The sequence below is a fragment of the Monocercomonoides exilis genome, assembly GCF_001643675.1.
Source record: "Monocercomonoides exilis strain PA203 chromosome Unknown scaffold71-172346, whole genome shotgun sequence".
NCBI classification, from domain to species: domain Eukaryota; phylum Preaxostyla; order Oxymonadida; family Polymastigidae; genus Monocercomonoides; species Monocercomonoides exilis.
Window position 1 is genome coordinate 118,203 of NW_027150616.1, and position 23,956 is coordinate 142,158.

The 23,956-nt window shown below is 36.4% G+C and overlaps 4 protein-coding genes across 4 annotated transcripts; 1 reads left to right on the plus strand and 3 right to left on the minus strand.

The window, feature by feature from the left end:
* Positions 1–2,859: 2,859 nt before the first annotated feature.
* MONOS_16254 (uncharacterized protein) lies at positions 2,860–6,565 on the minus strand (the record flags this gene model as incomplete). Its single annotated transcript, XM_067869166.1, has 3 exons — positions 2,860–4,388; positions 4,526–4,611; positions 5,274–6,565. The coding sequence occupies 3 exons, from the start codon at positions 6,563–6,565 to the stop codon at positions 2,860–2,862; spliced, it is 2,907 nt and encodes a 968-aa protein (XP_067718824.1).
* Positions 6,566–7,767: 1,202 nt separating this feature from the next.
* MONOS_18374 (uncharacterized protein) lies at positions 7,768–8,238 on the minus strand (the record flags this gene model as incomplete). Its single annotated transcript, XM_067871389.1, has 2 exons — positions 7,768–7,933; positions 8,138–8,238. The coding sequence occupies 2 exons, from the start codon at positions 8,236–8,238 to the stop codon at positions 7,768–7,770; spliced, it is 267 nt and encodes an 88-aa protein (XP_067718825.1).
* Positions 8,239–10,410: 2,172 nt separating this feature from the next.
* On the plus strand, positions 10,411–11,907 carry MONOS_16431 (uncharacterized protein; the record flags this gene model as incomplete). Its single annotated transcript, XM_067869337.1, has 1 exon — positions 10,411–11,907. The coding sequence occupies one exon, from the start codon at positions 10,411–10,413 to the stop codon at positions 11,905–11,907; it is 1,497 nt and encodes a 498-aa protein (XP_067718826.1).
* Positions 11,908–16,912: 5,005 nt separating this feature from the next.
* MONOS_15825 (uncharacterized protein) lies at positions 16,913–18,739 on the minus strand (the record flags this gene model as incomplete). The annotated part of the gene is made up of 1 exon (XM_067868726.1): positions 16,913–18,739. One exon carries the CDS (start codon positions 18,737–18,739, stop codon positions 16,913–16,915), a length of 1,827 nt encoding a protein of 608 aa, XP_067718827.1.
* Between the last annotated feature and the right edge of the window lie 5,217 nt (positions 18,740–23,956).

The following is a 23,956-nucleotide window of genomic DNA, read 5'->3' on the forward strand; positions in this document are numbered from 1 at the left end:
AGCTTGTCAGTCACGCTGATGGAAGGGGATCACACAAGCGAAGCAACAACGATTGATATTGGGGCAAAGAAGATTTCAGTCATTGGGAAGGGAAGGGAAGCAAGTTCGATTGGAACAGGAACACTTTCAGCAGCAGAAGCGCTGTTCAGTATGACGAGTGGCCATTTGGGAATGAGCCATTTGAAGGTTGATTGCAACTCAACAGCAGATTTTTCTTCACCAAGCGTGGTAGTGGCATCTGATGGAGCAGGCAGAACACTTTCCCTGAAAGAATGTTTCAGGAAGAGAGTTATTTGTATGCAGAAAACGATAGCCGAAGGATGCAAATAGACATGGCTTGCAATGGCAGTGATATTTTCATCGTGCCCTGAATCAGTTCTTGTGTATGCAATTTTTCTTTCAAAAATTGTTCGAAGATATGATGCATCAGTTGATATGTGTTTCTTCTTCTTTTTTTCTTTTCTTTTGGAGGGAGGGGAATAAAAAATAAAATATTAAAAACAAAAAAAATCTAAGCTTATGGATGAATTATTTATTTTTAAAGAGGAACTGAAAAAAAAAAAAAAATAAAAACAGTTGTTGTTTGATCTTTCTCTGAACCATTTAACTCATCAATCCCTTTTTGTCAATGATAATATTTTTATTTTTTGATTTTTGAAGAGGCTTGGAGATGTTCAAGGAGATTCAAATAAATATTATTATTATTTTCTGAATATTGTGTTTGTTTTGCGAAGCATTTTAAGAACATTTTGTTTTGGAAGTTTGTTTTTGTTTACAGATGTGCGATTACTGGCTGAGAGTTTTTTCAGAGAAAGTTAGTTCTGATTTTTAAAAATACTTTTGAGGTTGATCCGTCACGGGCATTTATTTATTATCTATAACACACACACACACACAACACACTCAAACAAATAGAAATCAAAAAATACAGACATTTTATAAAATGCTCATGTTTTGTGTTTTTTCTTTCCATGTTTTTTTTTTAACAAAAATCTTTAATTCTTCAATAAATTGTGTTTTTTTCTGTGTGACTTTGTTTTATAGAAGAATTAAAAAATTTTGGAGGAAAACAAGGAATTGTGACAATTTTTCATTTTTCAGATGAAAGAGAAGAGAAGAGAAGATGAAAGTGGTTTGTTTCTTTTATTTTTCCCGACAATGAAATGTTTGTTCGAGAGATATGTGAAAATAAGAAAATAAGGATTATCAATGGCATTGATCCGATTGAATTCATGATTTTATTCAATGGAGAATGAATCACTCAAATTTATTATTTTCTGTTGAATCCCGATAATATGGCAAAACAATGAAAATACTGATTTCAAAAAGAATCACCCATCCATTTCCTTGAGAAAACAGGAAAAAATATTGATATGGAACTCTTCCTTTGATAAGTTGTGATTCACCAAAATTATTCTTGAACAATCTTTTTGAAATTGATTGAATGAGAATATAATTTCAAAAAACAGCCCTTTGTTCCAATTTGTTTCCAATAAGTGAACAATTCCGTTTTCATTTTCCAAAGAAATATCACAATAATAAATGATCAACAAAGCCAATAAAATTCATATAAATTAACATGAATGTTTTTGCAAATAATATCACTTATCAAAAAAGAAAGATTGGTATTTTAATTCATTTTTAATTGGAAATGTTCCTAAATCACTTTGGAAAATGAAAATGGAATTATTGACTTTTTGGAAACAAATTGGAACAAATGGTTGATTTTTGAAATTATATTCTCATTCAATCAATTTCAAAAAGATTGTTCAAGAATAATTTTGGTGAATCACAACTTATCAAAGGAAGAGTTCCATATCAATATTTTTTCCTGTTTTCTCAAGGAAATGGATGGGTGATTCTTTTTGAAATCAGTATTTTCATTGTTTTGCCATATTATCGGGATTCAACAGAAAATAATAAATTTGAGTGATTCATTCTCCATTGAATAAAATCATGAATTCAATCGGATCAATGCCATTGATAATCCTTATTTTCTTATTTTCACATATCTCTCGAACAAACATTTCATTGTCGGGAAAAATAAAAGAAACAAACCACTTTCATCTTCTCTTCTCTTCTCTTTCATCTGAAAAATGAAAAATTGTCACAATTCCTTGTTTTCCTCCAAAATTTTTTAATTCTTCTATAAAACAAAGTCACACAGAAAAAAACACAATTTATTGAAGAATTAAAGATTTTTGTTAAAAAAAAAACATGGAAAGAAAAAACACAAAACATGAGCATTTTATAAAATGTCTGTATTTTTTGATTTCTATTTGTTTGAGTGTGTTGTGTGTGTGTGTGTGTTATAGATAATAAATAAATGCCCGTGACGGATCAACCTCAAAAGTATTTTTAAAAATCAGAACTAACTTTCTCTGAAAAAACTCTCAGCCAGTAATCGCACATCTGTAAACAAAAACAAACTTCCAAAACAAAATGTTCTTAAAATGCTTCGCAAAACAAACACAATATTCAGAAAATAATAATAATATTTATTTGAATCTCCTTGAACATCTCCAAGCCTCTTCAAAAATCAAAAAATAAAAATATTATCATTGACAAAAAGGGATTGATGAGTTAAATGGTTCAGAGAAAGATCAAACAACAACTGTTTTTATTTTTTTTTTTTTTTCAGTTCCTCTTTAAAAATAAATAATTCATCCATAAGCTTAGATTTTTTTTGTTTTTAATATTTTATTTTTATTCCCCTCCCTCCAAAAGAAAAGAAAAAAAGAAGAAGAAACACATATCAACTGATGCATCATATCTTCGAACAATTTTTGAAAGAAAAATTGCATACACAAGAACTGATTCAGGGCACGATGAAAATATCACTGCCATTGCAAGCCATGTCTATTTGCATCCTTCGGCTATCGTTTTCTGCATACAAATAACTCTCTTCCTGAAACATTCTTTCAGGGAAAGTGTTCTGCCTGCTCCATCAGATGCCACTACCACGCTTGGTGAAGAAAAATCTGCTGTTGAGTTGCAATCAACCTTCAAATGGCTCATTCCCAAATGGCCACTCGTCATACTGAACAGCGCTTCTGCTGCTGAAAGTGTTCCTGTTCCAATCGAACTTGCTTCCCTTCCCTTCCCAATGACTGAAATCTTCTTTGCCCCAATATCAATCGTTGTTGCTTCGCTTGTGTGATCCCCTTCCATCAGCGTGACTGACAAGCTTATCTGTATTTCACACATCTCAAACGCCTTCTTCACTGTCAGACACGGATTTGATCCATTTGCCCCGCAAAATGGAGATGTATCATTCCCACTCACAGAAACATAAATCGTCTTATCCTTCAGCCAATCCTTTTTTGATGTTTGATCAAATGTCCAAGCACCTGCATTCGAGTAGTTGTATGCATAGCACATTCTCTTCTCATCTGCGTTCGTTGTATAGCATTCAAAGAACGGATTTCCTGAGTTCAAATAGACATTGTAAGTATCAACATATTCAACATCATGCCCATACGGAGTAGAAGTTGTTCTGCACTTGCATTCATGGAAGAACAAAAAATAACAATAATTTTTATCATTTGGTGCTGCTGCTCGATTTGGATATAATTCCAAACCTCCTCCATATCCCATTGCTGAACATGAAATAAACTGAATGCTCCTCATTTTGAACTGAGTTGAAGGGATATTTACACAATACATGCCTCCACCCCCATTGTTTGTCAATGAGCATGAAGTGAAGCTGCAGTCAAATACACACGCACTTTCCCCTCCTCCATTTTCTGTTGGAATGCATCCTGTTTCTGTAACCTGAAAATTATCAAGGCATAATCCTCCTCCGTAATAATTTGCTCTACAATTCTGGAAGTCACACTCACCGATACAAATACATGAAGAAATTACATAAGCGTACATTCCACCTCCGGCCCAGGCTTGCGTGGAGCATGAGTTGAATGTATTGTTAACTACCCCAACAGATTTGATGTTATAGCACATGATTGCTCCTCCATCATAATACGCATAGCAGTTGTTGAAAGTGCAGTGGGAAACGGACACCGATGCTGACGTCTGGCTGTACATGCAGATAGCCCCACCACTCGATATTCCATCTGAAACAGAATCGCTTGTTCCTGTTGTCCTCGATCTACTCCATTCGCACCAAACAAATGTATTCGCTCCATTGAATGTTTCATTCTGTCTGTCTGGTTTCAATGGTACCTCTGCAGTTCCTTCGCATACAACATTTCTTGTCCGACAACACCCAATGAATGAGGTGTTTGAGGCTGTCAAAGAGGCTAAGGGGTTGTTCAGAGAGGGGACAATTCCGCCATCATATGTATCACAAACTGATGAAAAAGAGCAACTGTTCAGAAAACATGAGGTTTGGGCTGACGCAGTGGTTGAAGGTGAGCATGCCTCATTTGCTGTTGAGATGTTGAAAAATATCAAATGAGAGAGGGATACAAAAGGGATGGAAGGCGATGAGAGGAATGAGGAAGAAGATGAGATGAGAGATTTTCTTATTGAAACGCTTCCTTCTCTTTTGATTTTTTGACCATACACCTTTTTTGCCTCTTGGCGCCTTCCGCAAATAATTTTCTAAAGTCAGATTCTTTCCCCGCCTCTTCTGCTGGAGACGATTGGTTCCTATTAAAAGCAGAAAATCATCTTTTTTCTTCAATGCTTCTGAATGGAAACTACATTCAAACATTCTTCATTATCTATCTTCAACAAATTCTCTTTTTCGGCTACTATAATCTGCTGCCTTCTTTCTATATTCCATTCGCATTCTTCGCTTTTGAATATTCATGCAAAAAATTCTTATTGAAATAAAATAATTATAAAAAAATAAATGATTTAAAATCGTTCAAAGAAAAATATGAAAAAAATATAACAGAAACATCAAAGAATTAATATTGTACAAGAAAAATAAAACAAATTATACAGCTAACCTTTTTATTTTGAGTTTTCTTCACACACTTTTTCTTCCTCGTTGTTTCTTCTCCTCCTCCAACCAGTATTCCCTCATCCCTCCAATTTCAATCTCAAAACCCTTCTTCTCCATCTCCGCTTTCCATCTCACGACCAATGAAATCGATCCTCTTCTGCTTCCAAATTTTGTTCATTTCCTTTCCTCATCATGGCTTCCAGCCGAATAATTCCAACAGCCAAAATATTAAAAATAGACGATGGAGACAATATAATTGAAGATACTAAAACAGAAATTGAAGATATTAATGAAGAAGAAGAAGAAGGTGAAAATGTGTCTGAAGGAGATGAAAAAAATAAAAGGAAGAGAATAAAAATACTGCAGAGCAGAGAATAAAAGCAAAACAGCTCCTGTTCCAATCACGCTCTTCTCTTTGCCCATTCCAATAACTGAAATCTTCTTTTCTCCAATATCAATCGTTGTTGCTTCGCTTGTGTGATCCCCTTCCATCAGCGTGACTGACAAGCTTATCTGTATTTCACACATCTCAAACGCCTTCTTCACTGTCAGACACGGATTTGATCCATTTGCCCCGCAAAATGGAGATGTATCATTCCCACTCACAGAAACATAAATCGTCTTATCCTTCAGCCAATCCTTCTTTTCCTTGTGCTGATATGTCCAACCCTTAGAATCCGTATAATCATATCCGTAGCATACTCTCTGATCATCTGTATTTGTTGTGTAACATTCATAGAACGGACTATTCGAGGATAAATACAGGCTATATCGATCTTCATAATATACATCATGGCCATGAGGCTGATCTCTTGAACATCTACATCCGTGAAAGAAAAGGAAGAAACAATAATAATCATTGACAGGCGCTGAAGTCTTGTCTGGAAACAAATCCAATCCCCCGCCATGCGAAAACGCTGTGCACGATATGAATTTGATATTTCTCATTTTGAATTCTGTTGCGGGCACACTTCGACAATACATGCCTCCGCCATATGAATTTGTGACTGAGCATGAAGTGAAACAGCAGTCAAACACACACGCACTCTCCCCTTCTCCATTTTCTGTTGGGATGCATCCTGCTCCTGAAACCTGAAAATCATTAAGATAAAGTCCTCCCCCGCCACTGCTTGCTTTGCAAGTCTGGAATTCGCATCCGCTGATCCGAACACATGTTGAAATCGCATGAACGCACATTCCTCCGCCAAATTGATTTTGAGCAATACAAGAATTATAAAAGTTGTTTCTGATGTCCACCGATTTGATTGTATGTGCCATGATGGCTCCTCCATCCCAACTTGCGTAACAGTCATTGAATGCACAATGCGTAACGAACATTTCTCCAGACTTAAGATTATGCATATAAATCGCACCGCCATTCGAACCGCTATCAGAACCGTCTTGAACATTTCCTGTAGCCTTTGATCCATTCCACTCGCACCAAGTGAATGTATTCGCTATATTTTCTGTAATGCTTTGTCTCTCTGGCTGTTTCTTATTATCTGCATTTCCTTCACATACAACGTTTTTTGTCCGACAACACCCAATAAATGAAGTGTTTGAGGCAGTCAGAGGGGCCAAGGGATTGTTGAGGGAGCGAACAATTCCGCCATCATACACATCGCAGACTGATGAGAATGAGCAGCTGCTCATAAAACATGAGGTTTTGGTTGACGTAGTTGTTTGAGATGAACATTCCGATGTTGCTGTTGAAATATTGAAAAAAGTGAGCTTGGAAAGGGATACAAGAGGAATGGAACGTGACGAGAGAAATGCCGTTGAAGATGAGAAATGCGATTCATTCACTGAAATTCTTCATTTTTTGCCTCCTTCTCTTCCTCATGCCTCTTGGCGCCACGAAGCAAAATATCTAAATAAGCTCAGATTCCTTTTTCCAATCTCTTCCGCCCCTTCTTCATCGTCTGCTTTCCCGGTATTCCTTTTCCTTTTGTTTCCATCTTTTGCTCCTAACCTTGTTCCATTCGCATCCATTCATTTTGAATATTCACGCAAAAAACCCCTGCTATCATTAAAAAAATATATATTTAATAAAACAAAATTTATAAAAAATACAAAAATATAAAATTGTAATAAAAATTTCAATTAATTAATATGAAAAGCCCCGTACCATTTTCTTTTCACCATCTTCCACTTCTTCTTCTCGACTTTTTCTCAAATTTCTTCTTCTGCCATATCATCAATTCCTTGATCTCATTTTTCGCTTTAAACAAGTTTCATCGTAAATGCCTTCCAAAACCTTCAAATAAAAATATCTTCTTCTCGTTTCCTTGATATTTCATCCGGCTCATTTCTCATTACTCCCCTCCAATTATTATGTCCTGATTTCTTTTAATGCATCCAATATCCCCTCTTGACATATTCCTTGTTCATTCATTGCCATTGAGCAGTCCTGTGAAAAAACCTAATTTCATAAATAAAAAATATATAAAAAATTAAAATTAAAAAAATATAAATACGCACCCTTATAATGATCATTCTTCTCAAACTTTCTTCTCCTCCTCCAAATATCGTTCCTTTCTGCCTATAGATTCCATCTGTCTCGTCTTCGCTTCACCTCCAATTCCTCAAAAAATATTAGTCAAAGTCCAACTTCTTGTTCTGCTTCTCTCAAATAACCTCCACAAACTCCATTCTATAAAAAAATGAAAAGACATGAGCATTCTATCTGAATAACCCCTTCCCATCCCTTTCCGCTGTATCGCCTTCTTCTTCTCTCCGTTTCCTCCAAAACAACAACAACGCCCCTCCACCACATATCCTCCATCTCTTCCATAAACAATTGCAAAATTCCTTTCTTTTTCACTCCTTGTAACACCTTTTCCCATCATCCTTCTCTAATCAAAAAATAAATACCTCCATCCTTTTTCTGTCTCTTTCCATTGCAAAACACCTCCCATAGTCAGCTCCTCATCTTCCTCTGTCTCCACACCTCCAATGCAAAGTGCCAGCGCTGATGTTCCTTCTTCCCGTCTTCCTCCGCATCCGCCTCCAACACTTGTCCTGCAAATGAGAGGCGCGGCCAAACGGTTCACAAAATAAATTATATAAAAATATGAAGAAAATTTTTCTTCACTTTTTTTTCTTCAACCCCGCTTCCCCCTCTAATTATACACGCACTCACAAAAACTTTTCCACCTTGCCCTGCCTCATATGAACCCCCTCTCTCTCCCTGCATTTGAAAATAAAAAAACATCTCCTCCACACATCTCTCCATCTCTAATCCTCCACTCCGATAAATATATTCCATTCGCTTCACCCATCTTTTGCCCTTCTTGTTTTCCCCTCTTATCCCACCTCCTCCACATCAAATTCCTTTTCTCCACAATAAACACGACTTATGCACCTTCCAACTCACAAAAATCTCAAAAATAACCCCTCCAGGCTCCATCCTTATCCATCTCCCACACATCCATTTTGCCTCTGAAATATCACTAAAACACCTCTTTCTCCCCCAAAAATCTTCCTTTTATCGTTTCATTTCCTCTCAAAACCCTGCCTCCTCCAAAAACGTAACTTCATCACCCCACGCCATAAATCCATCCTATTGTTATCGCATTGTCTTCATATGCCCGTTCAGCCACGACACATCGAGTTGTGCTCCTTTTCTTTTGTGGCTCTTATTCGTTATGGAACATGATCAAGCAATATCAAATGCTCAGAAACTGCCAACGGAGTGAGACTCCGAAGCTAAAACAAAGGCAGATTGACCAAGTGAAATATTTCCAGCGAATGGGTTGAGTATTGCAAAAGAATATTTGTTTGATGGAAGATGAAATTGTTCATTTTGATTGATGGAATGCTGTGGAGCAACAATATTTTCGATGGAAATGAAGAATTTTCAATGTATGCATTTTATATTGTTCTATATGTTGTGAAGATATTTCCGTCCGTATCCTCTCCAAAGTCGTGATTCAGACGATTTATTTAAAATGGACAATCTATTCTTTGCAGAGCAGAACAGCGAGGAAGTGAGCCAAATATTTTCTTACAAATATATTAGAGCCTGAATGTATTTTATCATAAATATTTATGTTACAAATTTTGGACTCAACATGCACAATCGATAGAAATGCGATGAATATGAATATTAATGGAGCGGAAATCAACGGGGTTGGAAGATATCCAAGGCCAAAAGGAAGAATGTCCAATCTCTATGAAAAGGGAGCGATTTTTTTGAAAAAAGGAAGAGGACATTTTCAGAAAAAGCATTGTTGGAAAGATTGGGGCAAATGACTGAAACAGGAGATTGAAATCAGTTTGGACAGAACAAGGAGCCTTTCTTTGGAGAAGAAGGGCAAGACATTGATTTTACGGACCAAGGGGAGCGATGGAACTGGAATTCATTGCTTGGCTTTTGAACCAAATATACGAGAAAAACAGGCAGTTTGGAGTAATACAGGCAGCTGGAGGCAAATGATAGGCAAAATGGACTTTGAATCATTTTGCTATCGCCTTTTGCATTGCATCATCGAAGGGTTATTCACAAGAGCAGAGAACGAGGTTGCGATGCTGAAGATATCTTCTGACAGAAGACACATAGTATTCAAACTTGACAATAACATCGCATTCACCATCTTCATCATCTTCATCTCTGTCATTGCCATCATTGCTGTCATTATCTTCTTCTTCTTCATTAAAAATTATATTGAAGCATTTTTATTATTTGTGTGTTATTCGAGCGGAATCAGTGCCGAGGATTGGAAATAAAGCAAGTTGTTGGAAGCAGAACAGAATCAATTCCATTGGCAATGAAATTGGCAGCGGAGACAGATCAGCTGGATGTTGTTGGCAGAAAAGAACAATATTTTGAGAGGCACTCGAAGAAGAAGAAGAAAGCGTGTGAAGATTGGCAATAAATATATTTTTAGAGTGTGTTTTGTATTATTTTTTTTCTCTATTTTTTCAAACATTTTATTTTATTTATTTATTTTATTTTGAGGGATTAAGATTTATGGAAGGACATTTTCAGGGAATGAATGAACATGGGAAAAAGAGCACATTGGATGCTTTTCAGAAATCAAGCAATGACAAAAATTTTGAGAATATCGAAGAATGAGCAAAAGAAGATAAATGAAATGAATGGAAGAGAAGACCTTTGAAGATTTATGTTAAATTTTGAAAAAGAAGGAGGGGAAGCGACAGAAAAGAAAAATCGGAAAATTGAGGAAATGGCTGAAGAAGAAATGTGACAGGAAGTCAAGAAGGATATGAAGATGAAGAAAAGGAAGCAGATTGCGAAAAGAAAATGGTACTGGTTTGTGATATTTTGTATTACATTTTAAATATTTTTTTTCTTTTTTTTTTAATTGATAATAGGGACTTTTGCATGAATATTCAAAAGGGATGAATGCGAATGGAATACAGAAAGAAGGCAGGAGACGAAAAGCGGAGAAAAGGATATTTAAAGAGAGCATGTAATCAAAAGAAGTGGAAGAGGCAAGACAATGGGATATGAGCTTCTTGAGATATTTTGCGACATGACTCCAAGAGCAAGGAGAAGAGAAGGAGGCGAAGATGGAAGCGTTTCGACATGCGAATCTCTTATCTCATCTTTAACAGCATTTCTTTCATCACCTTCCATTCCCCTTGTATCCCTCTCCAAACTCACATTTTTCAATATTTCAACAGCAAATGAGGCATGCTCACCTCCAACCACTACGTCAACCCAAACCACGTGTATGATGAACAGCTGCTCATTCTCATCAGTTTGTGACGTTTATGATAGCGGGATTGTTCATTCCCTCAATGACCCCTTGACCTCTTTGACCACCTCAAACACATCATTCATTGGGTGTTGTCGAACAAAAAATGTTGTATGTGAAGGAAAATCAGATGGAAAGTTGACTCCTGGGAGGCAAAACACAACAGATAATGGAGCGAATACATTTGTTTGGTGTGAATGGAATGGATCAAAGACAACAGGAGAAAGTGACTCGTATGCTGATGGAATATCGAGTGGCGGGGCTATCTGCATGTACAATCTCAATTCTGGAGAACTTTTTGTTTCGAATTGTCTGTTTAATAACTGTTTTGCATTCAGCCGTGGGGGTGGGATTATGTGTCATACAATCAAATCTGTGTATATCGAAAATAATGTGTTCAATGCTTGCACAGCACAAAACCATTACGGAGGAGGATTATATGTTGTTACGATTTCATCGTGTGTTCGAATCAGCGGATGTGAATTTCAAAATTGTAAAGCAAATTATAATGGAGGAGGTCTTGATCTTGATAATTTTCAGGTTTCAGTACAAGGATGCATTGGAACAGAAAATGGAGAAGGGGAGAGTGCGTGTGTATTTGACTGCATTTTCACTTCGTGTTCAGTCACAAATTCATATGGTGGAGGAATGTTTTGCCAAAGCGCTCCAATTGCATTTAAAATGAGGAGCATTCAGTTTATTTCGTGTAATGCATCGTTATATGGGGGAGGATTTTGGTTTCATCCTGCTCAATCAACAGCACCTAATGATAAAATTTATTGTTATTTTTTGTTCTTTCATGAATGTCATTGTTCAGCCAATCCTCCTTATGGGCATGATGTGATGTATTATGATAAAAATAATCTCTATATATCCCAAAATAATCCATTTCATGAATGTTACACAACGAATACAGATGAGCAGAGAGTATGTTATGGATATGATAATACGGGAAGTAGTTGGACATATGACCAAACAATGAAAAAAGGTTGGTTGAAGAGAGGGATTCTCAACAGATTTGTGGCAGTGAGTGGAGGAAACGCAGAAGAGTTGTGTGGATTGGACGAGTCAAGTGCATGCCGAACCATTGGTGTTGCAGTTGAAAAGAGCGTGATCCAGGTGAGCCTGTCAGTCACGCTGATGGAAGGGAATCACACAAGCGAGGCAACAACGATTGCGATTGGAGAGAAGAAGATCTCAGTCATTGGGACAGGCAAAGATAAGTATTCGATTGGAATAGGAGCACTTTCATCATCTTCTTCTTCATCATGAACTTCTCCCTATTTATCATTTATCCTCGAGAAAAAGTGATTCAACAGCTTCGGTTCATTTCATGTCAACCATTAATCAACAAAAATCTTATTTTCAACATCCCTTCTCTTGTTATTTTTTCCGAGCAGGCATTTGAGGTAATGAAGAACTCGGAGCAGAAAGACAGAATCAGAGCATTTGTTGATACTGCTAATTGCGAAGGATATGCTTAATATTCATTTGTTCTTTCCAACTTTTTCATTAATAATTTTTTTTTGTTCAAAAAAAGCTTCTTATCCATCTTTTTATTCCTCATTTTCTTCTTCATCCTCATCTCAATTTTTTTATTCTTTCCTTTCCTTTTCTTTCCTTTTATTTCCTTGTGTTGTCTTTTTTTTTCTTATGTTTCATCAACTTAAACTGAATAACAATGAAGTTTTTTTTTTAACTTTTTCTTTATTGGATGAAAATTGATTGGAACAACACGTGTCGATTGAATGACATATTGTGTGAGAAAAATCAAAAAATCAAAACAAAGGAGAAAACAAAAGAAAACAATGTTGAATGCCATGGAGAAATAGGATTGTCCATTTTTAGGGAAAGCTTTTCAGCTCCAAATGGCTATTCGATGCATCGGCTGGCTGAAAATATAAACATATGTGATAATAAAATTCAATCTGTTGATCAAATAATGTTGGCGAAAGCCAAAAACAAAAATCTGTTTGACAAAAATGAAAAAAGAAAAAATCTAATTCGAAAATAATCAAAGAAAAAAATAATAAAAATAATAAGAATATTTAAATACCATCGAAATTGATGAAGCAAATGATGATATCCTCGTCCTCAGAAGATAAATTCGTCATTATTTCGCAAGTGCTTCTTGCACACCAACACCAACTCCAATGCCAACACCAACAGACAGCACAACAGCTGAGCCTCATCTCTTCCAATAGGTCACTTCTCAAAATGACAAATTTCTTTCTTTTTTTTCTCTTTTTCTCTTTCTCTCTTTATGTTTCTCCTGTTTCGCAGTTGCATCTCAAATCATTCGCATCTTCTATCTGACAAAGCACACAGCCTTCTTCTGCTCTGCTTATCCCCCTTGCTGTCTCAGATGGCCACACACACGCACACACACAAACACCTCTTCCTTTCCCAATGCAACAAATTGGCGCTCAATTCCTCATCAAGAATTCATTTCTTGCCTTTGAAAAAAAAGATACCCATGTTGAAAAGAAAAATCGTGAAAATTGTGCTTTTCTTCTTCTTTTCCCTCTTTTCTGATGAAAAATCAATTGATCAAAAAAAGATAAATAAATCAATTAATCAATAAAACAAACAAACAAACCTTCAAACATCATCAATTTGAATGTCTCTTCACCCATTTTCCCCCTTCCATTGCAAATATCAAATGAATATTTCATCCCATCTTCATTTCTTCATCCAAATTGCTTGGCTGTTTCCTCCTCAATAAAGAAAGCAATTAGCGAATAACGCTCTTCATTCATCTCTCTGCCTCAATCGCCTTCTTCTGATCTGTCATTGAAATGTGATTGAAACAAACAACGAAGAAATAATTTCATTTTCGTTATAAGAACTTTTTTGTGTGAATCAGTGAAGAATGATGATGTTGTTGTTGAAGATGGCTTCGTATTCCAACAAATGCTGCAATCAAATAGAACCAATGATGGCAGGGGAAGGATGTTCATCATTGATTGAATGGCAAATGGCAGTCTCGTTGTCTTTTCATATCGTTTCTTTGGTAGAGTTTCTCCACTGAGGCTGAAATTGGTGGTAAGACAATGAATGTGGTGAAGAAATATGTAGAATTTCTTTGTAGGAGGACAATAATATGCTTGGTCGAAAATCATGTTCCGAGGCTCCAATAACGCTTCTTTGGAGGGAACGGTGAATAACTCAAAAAGGATCAGTGAAAAATCATCAAGACTCAATCTGCAAAAATGCTTGCGAAAAGCTTCATCAGCTCAATCCATGATACGAATTATTGCATTTCGCTCATATGTGAGGGCAAACAAATTGCTCTGTTCAAATCAACGGAGAAATTGCGACAAGCAACCAAAAAATCGTCATCGGCTCAAGTCGGCAAAGACATCGAAGAGAAAATATCGGATATACGCTTGATCATGTAGCAATACTCCAAGTATTCTCACTCCACGTGATTTGTGAGGGATTCTGTTCTGCAATGTTTTGTAAAAAAAAAAATAAATTCAAATACAGCATCGGTTGTTGTCCAAAAAAAAAGTGCATGAAATCCATGCGGCAGAATTCATGTTTGGCGATGTACAACCGGTATTTCGAACAATCGCACACAATCTTGAGTGTTCATGAAAACATCTCGTTTCTTGTCGTTTCCCCTCCTTTCATCCAAAATACAAATTGGAAAGATTCCGTGAAGCTGCTCGTGCACCAGACTCTGTTGGTGGGTGCCCAGTAACTGTGAGTGTCTTTTTGTGGAACAACTGCTGGAACAAACAGAATGAGGAAATTTAGTGATTTCGATGCAAAACTGTTCATTGTTCGTTCCAAAAAAGACATGTCATTTTCGGTAATGAAGCACCTGGCAAGCCTCTCCATTCTGCTCGCGATGTCACATCGTTGCTCAGAAAGTATTCGGTGTTTCTGGAGAAAAAAAATAAGTTTTGTTCTCACAAAATCACATTCCAACTTATATTTCGATCAATAAATTAGAAAAAAACAATCAATCAACTTGAATTCAACAAAAAATAAAGATAATAAATTATTATTAATTGTGATTATTGTTGATAGTTGTTTTGTTGCAAAAGGCGAGTTTTGAATCGTTTCTTTTTTGAAAAAAATATATTTGAAAAATTCGAAATAAATATCATTTCAAGGAATTTGGACAAGATAACAGTGAATCCGCAAACCGTGATATCAAAAACTCTTTGTCTAAATATCTTGTTGATTTGAACAAAAAAAATCATATTTTTCATTTTTTGATTTGAAAGGATAACAGTGATTCATTAAAATTCACTTCAAAAAGAAGAATAAACTGATTAGAATTTAAAAGTCAAAATCTATTTGATTTGAATGATTTATTGAACCGAGAACACATTTCCTTTTTAATATCCAAAAGAAATTGAAATTTTGTACTCCGTCGAGTTCAGTAGTATTATCTCTTCAAGGTTGAAACATTATTTCAGTTCGGTCAATGACATGGAGAATGAATGACAGAAAGAAATATGAGATAAAGGATGGAACTTCAATCACTTTTTATAAAAAATACGAATAGTGAATAAAATTTATAGTTTTTAAAAAAAACACTTAAAATAAAAATTGTTTGAAAAACACATATTCCTTGTTTCCAAACAATATTTCATCAAAATTCTTGTATTTCATAACAAACATGAAAAAGAAATTTATTCATGATTTCCAGCCAGAATGTTGAGTTTATTTGGAGAAGAGAAGTTATGATGAATTGTGAAAAAAAATGCTTGAAAATCAACATTCTAAATGAAGTCGGATATTTGTTTTGCACCTGAATTGATGTCTGGAAATATTTGTGGTTTCACAAAAATGATTGTTTCACAGAAAATGAAGATTTCCTTTGAAGGACTCAACACACATTCACACATTTGTTATTCAAAAGAAAAAGTCATACCAATCAGATCGGTCCTTTTTTTAATTTGGAGTGTGGGTGATTCTTTTTGATTTCACATTTTTCCTATCAATATTTTGGAATCAACAATTTGTCACAAATTCTTTAAAATCAATCCATTATTTCAATAAAAATCTTGAATGATCTTTTCTGTCTTTCAATGACAATGTGTGTTTGGAAAACAATAATTTGAAAACATGTGACACTTTTGTTAAAATTCTTTTGCAAATAACTGTGAATCAGTAAATGACACATTCTCCGAAAAATGTCATGATTTCAAAAATAATCATCCATATTCTCATTTGAATGCTTTCTTCTATTTAATCGTTAATGTTTTGATTGAGCTCTTGTGTTTCCGTTGAGTATTCGAAAAGAAGTGAAAAAAGCAAAAACACTCAATACATTAAAATAATCACAAACAAATCACAGAAAACATTTTCAACTCAATGAGAGATTCAGCCAGATTTTTTGGGTGATTATTTTTGAAACCACAATTCTCATGCTGGATTGTTATTCAACAAAAACAGCTTCATTCAAATGAATCCGCATCATTACTATTTTTTGATTGTTTTTAGAAAAAGTTATTTTTTCATGAACACAATTCAATTGATGTTTGAATAAAAAGAAAAGAAAAAGAAAACTCGGAATGTGCATGTTTTTTTTTGAACAAATCAATAATATGTCATAAAGTCTGAAATATTAATCAAAATTCTGATAATATTGAAAATTTTCGTTCTGTCTTTAAATTCATCCGTTATTTTTTTTCGTCCTTCTTTGAATTCACATGTTAAAAAAAATTTAAGAAACAAGAAACAATTTTATAACTTTATTTTTTCCCATTGAAAACAGGAATAATTTTTTTCAAATATCTCTTCTTTGATGAAAAAAGAAATGAAAGATCATATTTGAAAATTCAATAAAACAAACAAACAAATGAGTAAAAAAGATAATGATTTAAACAAAAAATACAAGAAATGAGATTATTCTGTTGAAGGTGAAAAAGATTTTTTGTTAGGCATAAGAATTTCATTCTTTATGAGTAATATTCACAAGATGATGAATATTTCATGAAAAAGAATTATTTTCAATATTACTTTTTCAACAATCTTTTCTCTTTTCAAGAAATGAAAAAATGGCATTGAAGAGGTTTTTCTTCTTTTCTTCTTTTTCATTTATTCTTGAAAAAATAACAAATATTTGAATTTTTGAAAAATTATTTCTTTTTTCCATCTCGCAAAAAATCCATAAAAATTATAATGAAATGAAAACAATATGCATTTGAAAACAAAACACAACGAAATATGAATATAACAAATACAAAAAATCAAACAAATAACATGCAACTTTTGAGACATTGTCTTTCTCCATTTCTCATTTGACAAAATTACTTTAAAATTCTAATGAATATATTTCACTTTCATAAAAAACAACCACACTCGGCGAAGGACTTGCACTTGAGTTGCAATCAACCTCCATGTGCAATAAACCAAGATGACCTGTCGTCACACTGAACAACGTTCCTACTGCTGATGATGATGAAAGGGCTCCTGTTCCAATCGAACTCTCCGTCCTCCCTTTCCCAATGACTGAAATTTTCTTCGATCCAATCTCAATTGTTGTTGTCTCGCTCGTGTGATTCCCTTCCATCAGCGTGACTGACAGGCTCACTTGAATCACGCTCCTTTCAACTGCAACACCAATGGTTCGGCATGCACTTCGCTCATCCAATCCACATAACTCTTCTGTGCTTCCTCCACTCACAGCCACAAATCGATTGAGAATCCCTCTTTTCAGCCAATTCCACTTTTCGGTGTGCTTGTGGATCCAATTAGTACCATCATAGTGTTCATAAAACATTCTCCTATCATCAGCATTTGTAGTATAGCACTCGTAAAACGGATTACCAGAATCCAAAAATTGTTTGTGATAATCTGCATATGCAATATCATGGCCGAATGGAGGATTGGCCGAGCATTTGCATTCATGGAAGAAAAGGAAATAGCAATAAATAATATCATTTTGCGATGTTTGTCTATTCGGATACAATCTTAAACCTCCGCCATATGCAGTTGCAGAGCAAGAAATAAACTGAATGCTCCTCATTTTGAATTGCGTGGCAGGAACAGAAGCGCAATACATGCCTCCACCATAATTATTTGTAATTGAGCATGAAGTGAAACAGCAGTCAAACACGCACGCACTCTCCCCTTCTCCATTTTCTGTTGGAATGCATCCTGTTCCTGAAACCTTGAAATCATTAAGATAAAGCCCTCCTCCATAGCCAGAAGCCTGACAACTCCGAAATTCACATTCGCTGATTCGAGTGCATGTTGAAGTTGTATAAACACATATCCCTCCTCCAATCCATGTTCGAGCAGTGCACGAGTCGAATGTGTTATTTGTAATATCAACCGATTTGATGTTGTAGCAATGAATGCCTCCTCCCGAATAATACGCTTCACATCCACTGAACGAACAGCATTTCACTGAAAGCGTTCCAGACGATAAGCTGAACATGCAGATTGCTCCACCATTCGAAGAGCCATCGGTGTATGAGCTAACTTCTCCTGTTGTCTTCGATCCGTTCCACTCGCACCAAGTGAATGAATTAGCTCCATTGGCTGTTGTGTTCTGTCTCCCTGGCTGTTTCTTATTATCTGCATTTCCTTCACATACAACATTTCTTGTCCGACAACATCCAACGAATGATGTGTTCGAAACAGATAAGGAAGCCAAGGGGCTGTTCAGAGAAGGAACAATCCCGCCATCATATGCATCACAAACAGACGAAAATGAGCAACTGCTCATCAAACATGAGGCTTGGGTTGACGTAGTTGTTGAAGGTGAACATGCATCATTTGCTGTCGAGATGTTGAAAAAAGTGAGTTTGGAGAGGGACATTAGGGGAATAGAAGGGGATGACAGGAATGGGGCTGATGAGACACAAAAAGAAGAGAAATGTGATTCACTCACTGAAATACTCCCTTCAATGCCTTCTCCATATCCATCTCCTTCTCTTCCTTTTCCTCTTCCTCTTTCTCCTCCTTCTCCTCCTTTTTCTTCATCTCCACTCTTCTCCCTTCCATGTCCCTTCCCTCCAAACAGCCTGCCTGAATAGATCTCTCTCCCTCTTCCCCACCCTTTCAATGTAATGTTTGTCAACACCCCAATGCTCCCACTCACATCAAATGCCCCTGCCCCATCATCCTTCCCCATTCCCACAACACACCCTCTCACCACAACCACACTCCCCTTCCTTCCACTCACCCCCAACCACCAGCCCTGCCCTCTTCATCTCAACTGATGAGTTCCACAACTCTCTCATATAAATATTTCTTCCTCTTCTTCTTTCTTTCTATTTTTCCTCAAGCATCCCTCAAAATCATATAATCCATCTTCTCTTTCCCTTCTTTCTTCTCATTCACAGATTTTCATAAAACTTTCTCTTTCAATCGAAGTTCCAAAAAAAATATTTCTTCTTCTCAATCTCTCGTCAGACTCCTTCTTCTGTCATTTCATCAGTTTTTTTCTTTTTTTTTCTTTTCTTTTGGCATGACTGCACTATATGCCTCACAAAGCAATAAAAGGACTCCTCTTCTATTCGTTTCCATTGTTGAGCCCGCATTTTCCTTTATCTATACAAAAACCGTTGAACCTTTTGCTGAGCAAAAATGTCAAAACGCCATCTTTCCATATTCCTTGCGAGTGCATTGGCATTGGGAATTTGTGCAAACATTCCAATATCATTAAAAGAAAATATTTGAAAAATTGAAAAAGAAAAATTGAAAAAGAAACATTTTTATTTCATGAGCTTCAAAAATAATCACACTTCATTTACATATTCTTCTTCATCATCATCTTTTGTCTTTCAAAATATTGCTCCTTTCTGCTTGCAAAACCCATCTGCTATGTCTCAGCTGCCAGTATCACAGCCAATAGCATTGCTTCTCTTCTGCTCCAAAATTGTGCTCATTTCCAATCTCAGCTTCGCTCGCACTCGAACAATTCATGCAACCAAAATGTTTAAAATTGACGAGAATAACGAAGAAAGCGAAGAAGAGGAAGAAGATGAAAATTGTTGAATAAGGGAAAAACAGCTTCTGTTCCAATCGAACTCTCCGTCCTCCCTTTCCCAATGACCGAAATCTTCTTTGATCCAATATCAATCGTTGTTGCTTCGCTTGTGTGATTCCCTTCCATCAGCGTGACTGACAGGCTCACTTGAATCACGCTCCGACTGACTGCAACACCAATGGTTCGGCATGCACTTGACTCATCCAGTCCACATAACTCTTCTGCGTTTCCTCCGCTCACCGCCACAAACCGATTGAGAATCCCTCTTTTCAGCCAATTCCACTTTTCGGTGTGCTTGTGGATCCAATTAGTACCATCATAGTGTTCATAAAACATTCTCCTATCATCAGCATTTGTAGTATAGCACTCGTAAAACGGATTACCAGAATCCAAAAATTGTTTGTGATAATCTGCATATGCAATATCATGGCCGAATGGAGGATTGGCCGAGCATTTGCATTCATGGAAGAAAAGGAAATAGCAATAAATAATATCATTTTGCGATGTTTGTCTATTCGGATACAATCTTAAACCTCCGCCATATGCAGTTGCAGAGCAAGAAATGAACTGTATGCTCCTCATTTTGAATGCAACTGGAACAGTGTTACACCACATCCCTCCACCAACAGAATTAACAACCGAGCATGAAGTGAAATTGCAGTCAAACACACACGCACTTTCCCCTTCTCCACTTTCTGTTTCAATGCATCCTGTTCCAGATACCTGAAATGATTGCAATATTAATCCTCCTCCATAGCTTGATGCCTTGCAATTCCGGAATTCACAATCACTGATCCGAGCACATGATGAAATAGAGCTGGCATACATTCCGCCTCCATGTTGGTTTTGAGCTGTACACGCATTGAACACATTATTTTCGATATACACAGAATTGATTGTGTTGCACATAATTCCACCTCCACGGCTGTATGCAAAGCAATTATTAAACAGACAACGTGAAACAGAGAGCTCTCCATTTCCCTTGTTGTACATCCAAATTGCACCTCCACTCGATATTCCATCAGCATACGAGTCACTTTCTCCTGTCGTCTTCGATCCATTCCATTCACACCAAACAAATTTATTCGCTCCATTATCTGTTGTATTTTGCCTCTCTGGAGTCAACTTTCCATCTGAAGTTCCTTCACATAAAACATTCCTTGCCCGACAACATTTAATAAAAGAGGTGTTTGAAGCTGTCAGAGAGGTAAAGGGATTGTTGATGGAAGGGACAATCCCGCCATCATATGCATCACAAACAGACGTAAATGAGCAGCTGCTCATCAGACATGTAGCTTGGGTTGACATTGTGGTTGAAGGTGAACATGCCTCATTTGCTGTTGATATGTTGAAAAATGTCAAATGAGAAAGAGATATAAGGGGTGAAGAGGGAGATGATAAAAAATTGGCAAAAAGAAGAGAAGTGCAACTCACACACAAAAATACTATCTTCGACGCTGTCTTCTCTTCCTCTGCCTCTTGGAGCAATCTGGCAAAATATTTAATAAATTCAAAATCCCTCTTCCCGCCTCTTCCGCTGCTTCTCAAAGGGATATCCATAAGAGAAAAGCATCTTTTTTCTTCAGTGCCACCAAATGGAAACGGAACTCCAATATTATTTGTCAACTGTTTTCCACAGAATCTCTTTTTCTTCTGTTGTCATTTCCTGTCTTCTTTCCAAATTCAATTTTCTCGCATATATTTTGAACACATGCAAGGGCTCCAGTATCAATAAAAAAACAGAAAAAAATATAAAGAAAAATAACAGACAACGAAAATAAATATATTTCAATATAAAAAAATATGAAATTAAAAAACAAAGTATTTTTATAAAAATAAAAATTAATAAATAAACTGTACCTCTTTCTTTTTGCAATCTTCCTCTTCTCCTTCCTCTTCTTTTCTTGCCAGCCCCAGCCTGTTCAGCATTGCTTCCTCCGTTCTTCACCTCGCAAACAGACCTCCCAGCCCTGTCACTTCTCAATGCTTCCAATGCTATTTCGTGCTATCCTCTCATCGCGCCAGATCAATCTTCACTTTTGTCAATCATTTTCACAAAAAAGCACATATCTCTTTGAAAATAAAACCATAAACAAACAAACAAAAAAACAAATAAACAAATAAATATCGAATTCACACACACCTCATGTGTCAACATCCAGAAATGATAACTGCCCCCCTTCCGCTTCCCTTCCCTCCTCTTCCCTGTCCTTTCCGCTCAACTCTCCCTTCCTCCAGCAAAGCACGCGGCCCACACCTTGCCCATTTGCTTCATCGCAGCAACACCAAAACCCCCAAGATGTCACCTCTCTCAGCCATCATTCACCCCATTTTTCTGCCATCTTCCTTTGCTCTTTCCTTCTCATCCCATCTGCTCCCCTCTCCTGCTGCCAATTTCCGACACTTCCACAGCCTTCATCTTTCTATTGCCTCTTCGCCTTTTCCCCTCCTCCCTTTCATTCCTCTATTGATTTATTTCATTTTTTCATATTGTAATTTTCCATTTCTCTCTCTCTAAAATATCACACTTCCCCAACCAACCCTCTTCTGCTAGCATCCATTTCATCCTCAATGCGCAACACTGCCACCACCGTTACTGCCCACAATACACATTATCCACAACAAACCACAAGAATCAAAAAACATAGCAAACACATTCTAACAACCTGCTGAAAGCAAAAGGCAAAACATCCTCATCTTCTAAAATTTTCTTTCCTCTTGTCCTCCCTTCATCTCCACAACTCTCCCCAAAAAAACACACAAAACAATCCCAATTATCGAATTAGCCAACATCCCCGACACCAACGCCCTTTCAAATTCAAAACACCCGCAACCACCTCGCCGTAATGCAAATAACATCCGTCATTGCACATCTGCCGGCCTTTGCGTCAGTACTCGGAGTGTACCGAGAAAAATACAATTTGTCTATTCCAGTCTTTAATTATGCATACGATCGTCACAATTTTGAAAAAAAAGAAAAAACTGAAAACTACCTTTGTTAATGGGAGGGCATCAGACAATAATATTTTATGGTGGATTTGCTAAATTATTGTTTTTGAAGGCGCCTTGTGCGACTGGGACTGGTGTTGAATTTGGAAAGATATGAAGTGATTTTTTGTTCAAGAAAGGGCATGGAGCACCGATGCTTTGAAAATATAATATATATCACGGGATATATGTATTTCTGATAATTCTATATAATGTGAAGATATTTTCATCCGTATCCTTCCCCAAGTCATGATTCGGACAATTTATATTATAAGTCAATTTATTTTTTTTATTAATGAAGAGGAGAACAACAGGGAAGGAAGCCAAACATTATCTTAAAAATAGCAGATATTAAAACATGAAGGCTTTTTTTAACGAAAATTTTCACAGTTATTTTTGACTCAACATGCAATGGGTCGAAATGCAACGAAAAACGAGTTTTGATGGAGCAGAAATTCATGGAGTCGGAAAATGCCAAAGACAAGAAGGAAGTGTGACCAATTTTTCTGAAAAGGCTGCCTTTTTTTAAAAAAGAGAAAGAAGACATTTTCAGAAAATATGTTGGAGGGATTGGAGTGGATGCATTGAATGGAAAATGGAGACAAGTGGCTGAAACAGGAGATTGGCGGTTGTTGCTGGACGAATGGATTTTCTTGGGTTGATAAGGACAAGACAATATTTTTACGGACTGAGAAAAGGTGTGGAACTACTTTTCATTGCTTAGCTTGAAAGTCGAAAATACGAGAATATTTGGCAGTTCGGCATCATAGAAGCAGCCGGAAGCGGATGAAAAGCAAAATGGATCTTAACTATTTTAACGCTTGCCTTAGCCTTATGTCATCGAAGCGTTATCCACAGGAGCAGAGAACGAGGCTGCGATGCTGAGGCCATCTTCGACAGAAAATGTCCGACATTAAAGATCTCTAAAGCATTTTCTCCACCTTCAGCCTCATCGTTTTCTTCATCTTCGTATTAGGCATCATTGTTTTCATTTGCACCGCATCAGCAAATTTTATTGCATACACACATATTTTATCTTCGTTGTCGTGTCATCTCTCTCTTCTTCGACTTCTTGGTCACTATCATTTTCGCCTCTTCCTCCTCTTCTTCGTCTCTTTTTTTGGAATGAAGTTGGCGGAGTTATTTGAGCAAAAGCGAAGCCGAGGACCGGAATTTGGCTATATTTTTAGGAGGAAGAAGGGAAGCGAAGTTATTAGCAGTTATTTAGGCAGCGAAGGCGAAGCAAACGAGTTTTGTAGGCAGTACAGAGAAATATTTAGAGAGGAAGAGGATATGAAGAAGAGCCGATGATTTAGAAAAAATGTGTGAAGAAAATTCATTATCAAAAAGCTCATGACATGATTTATTTTA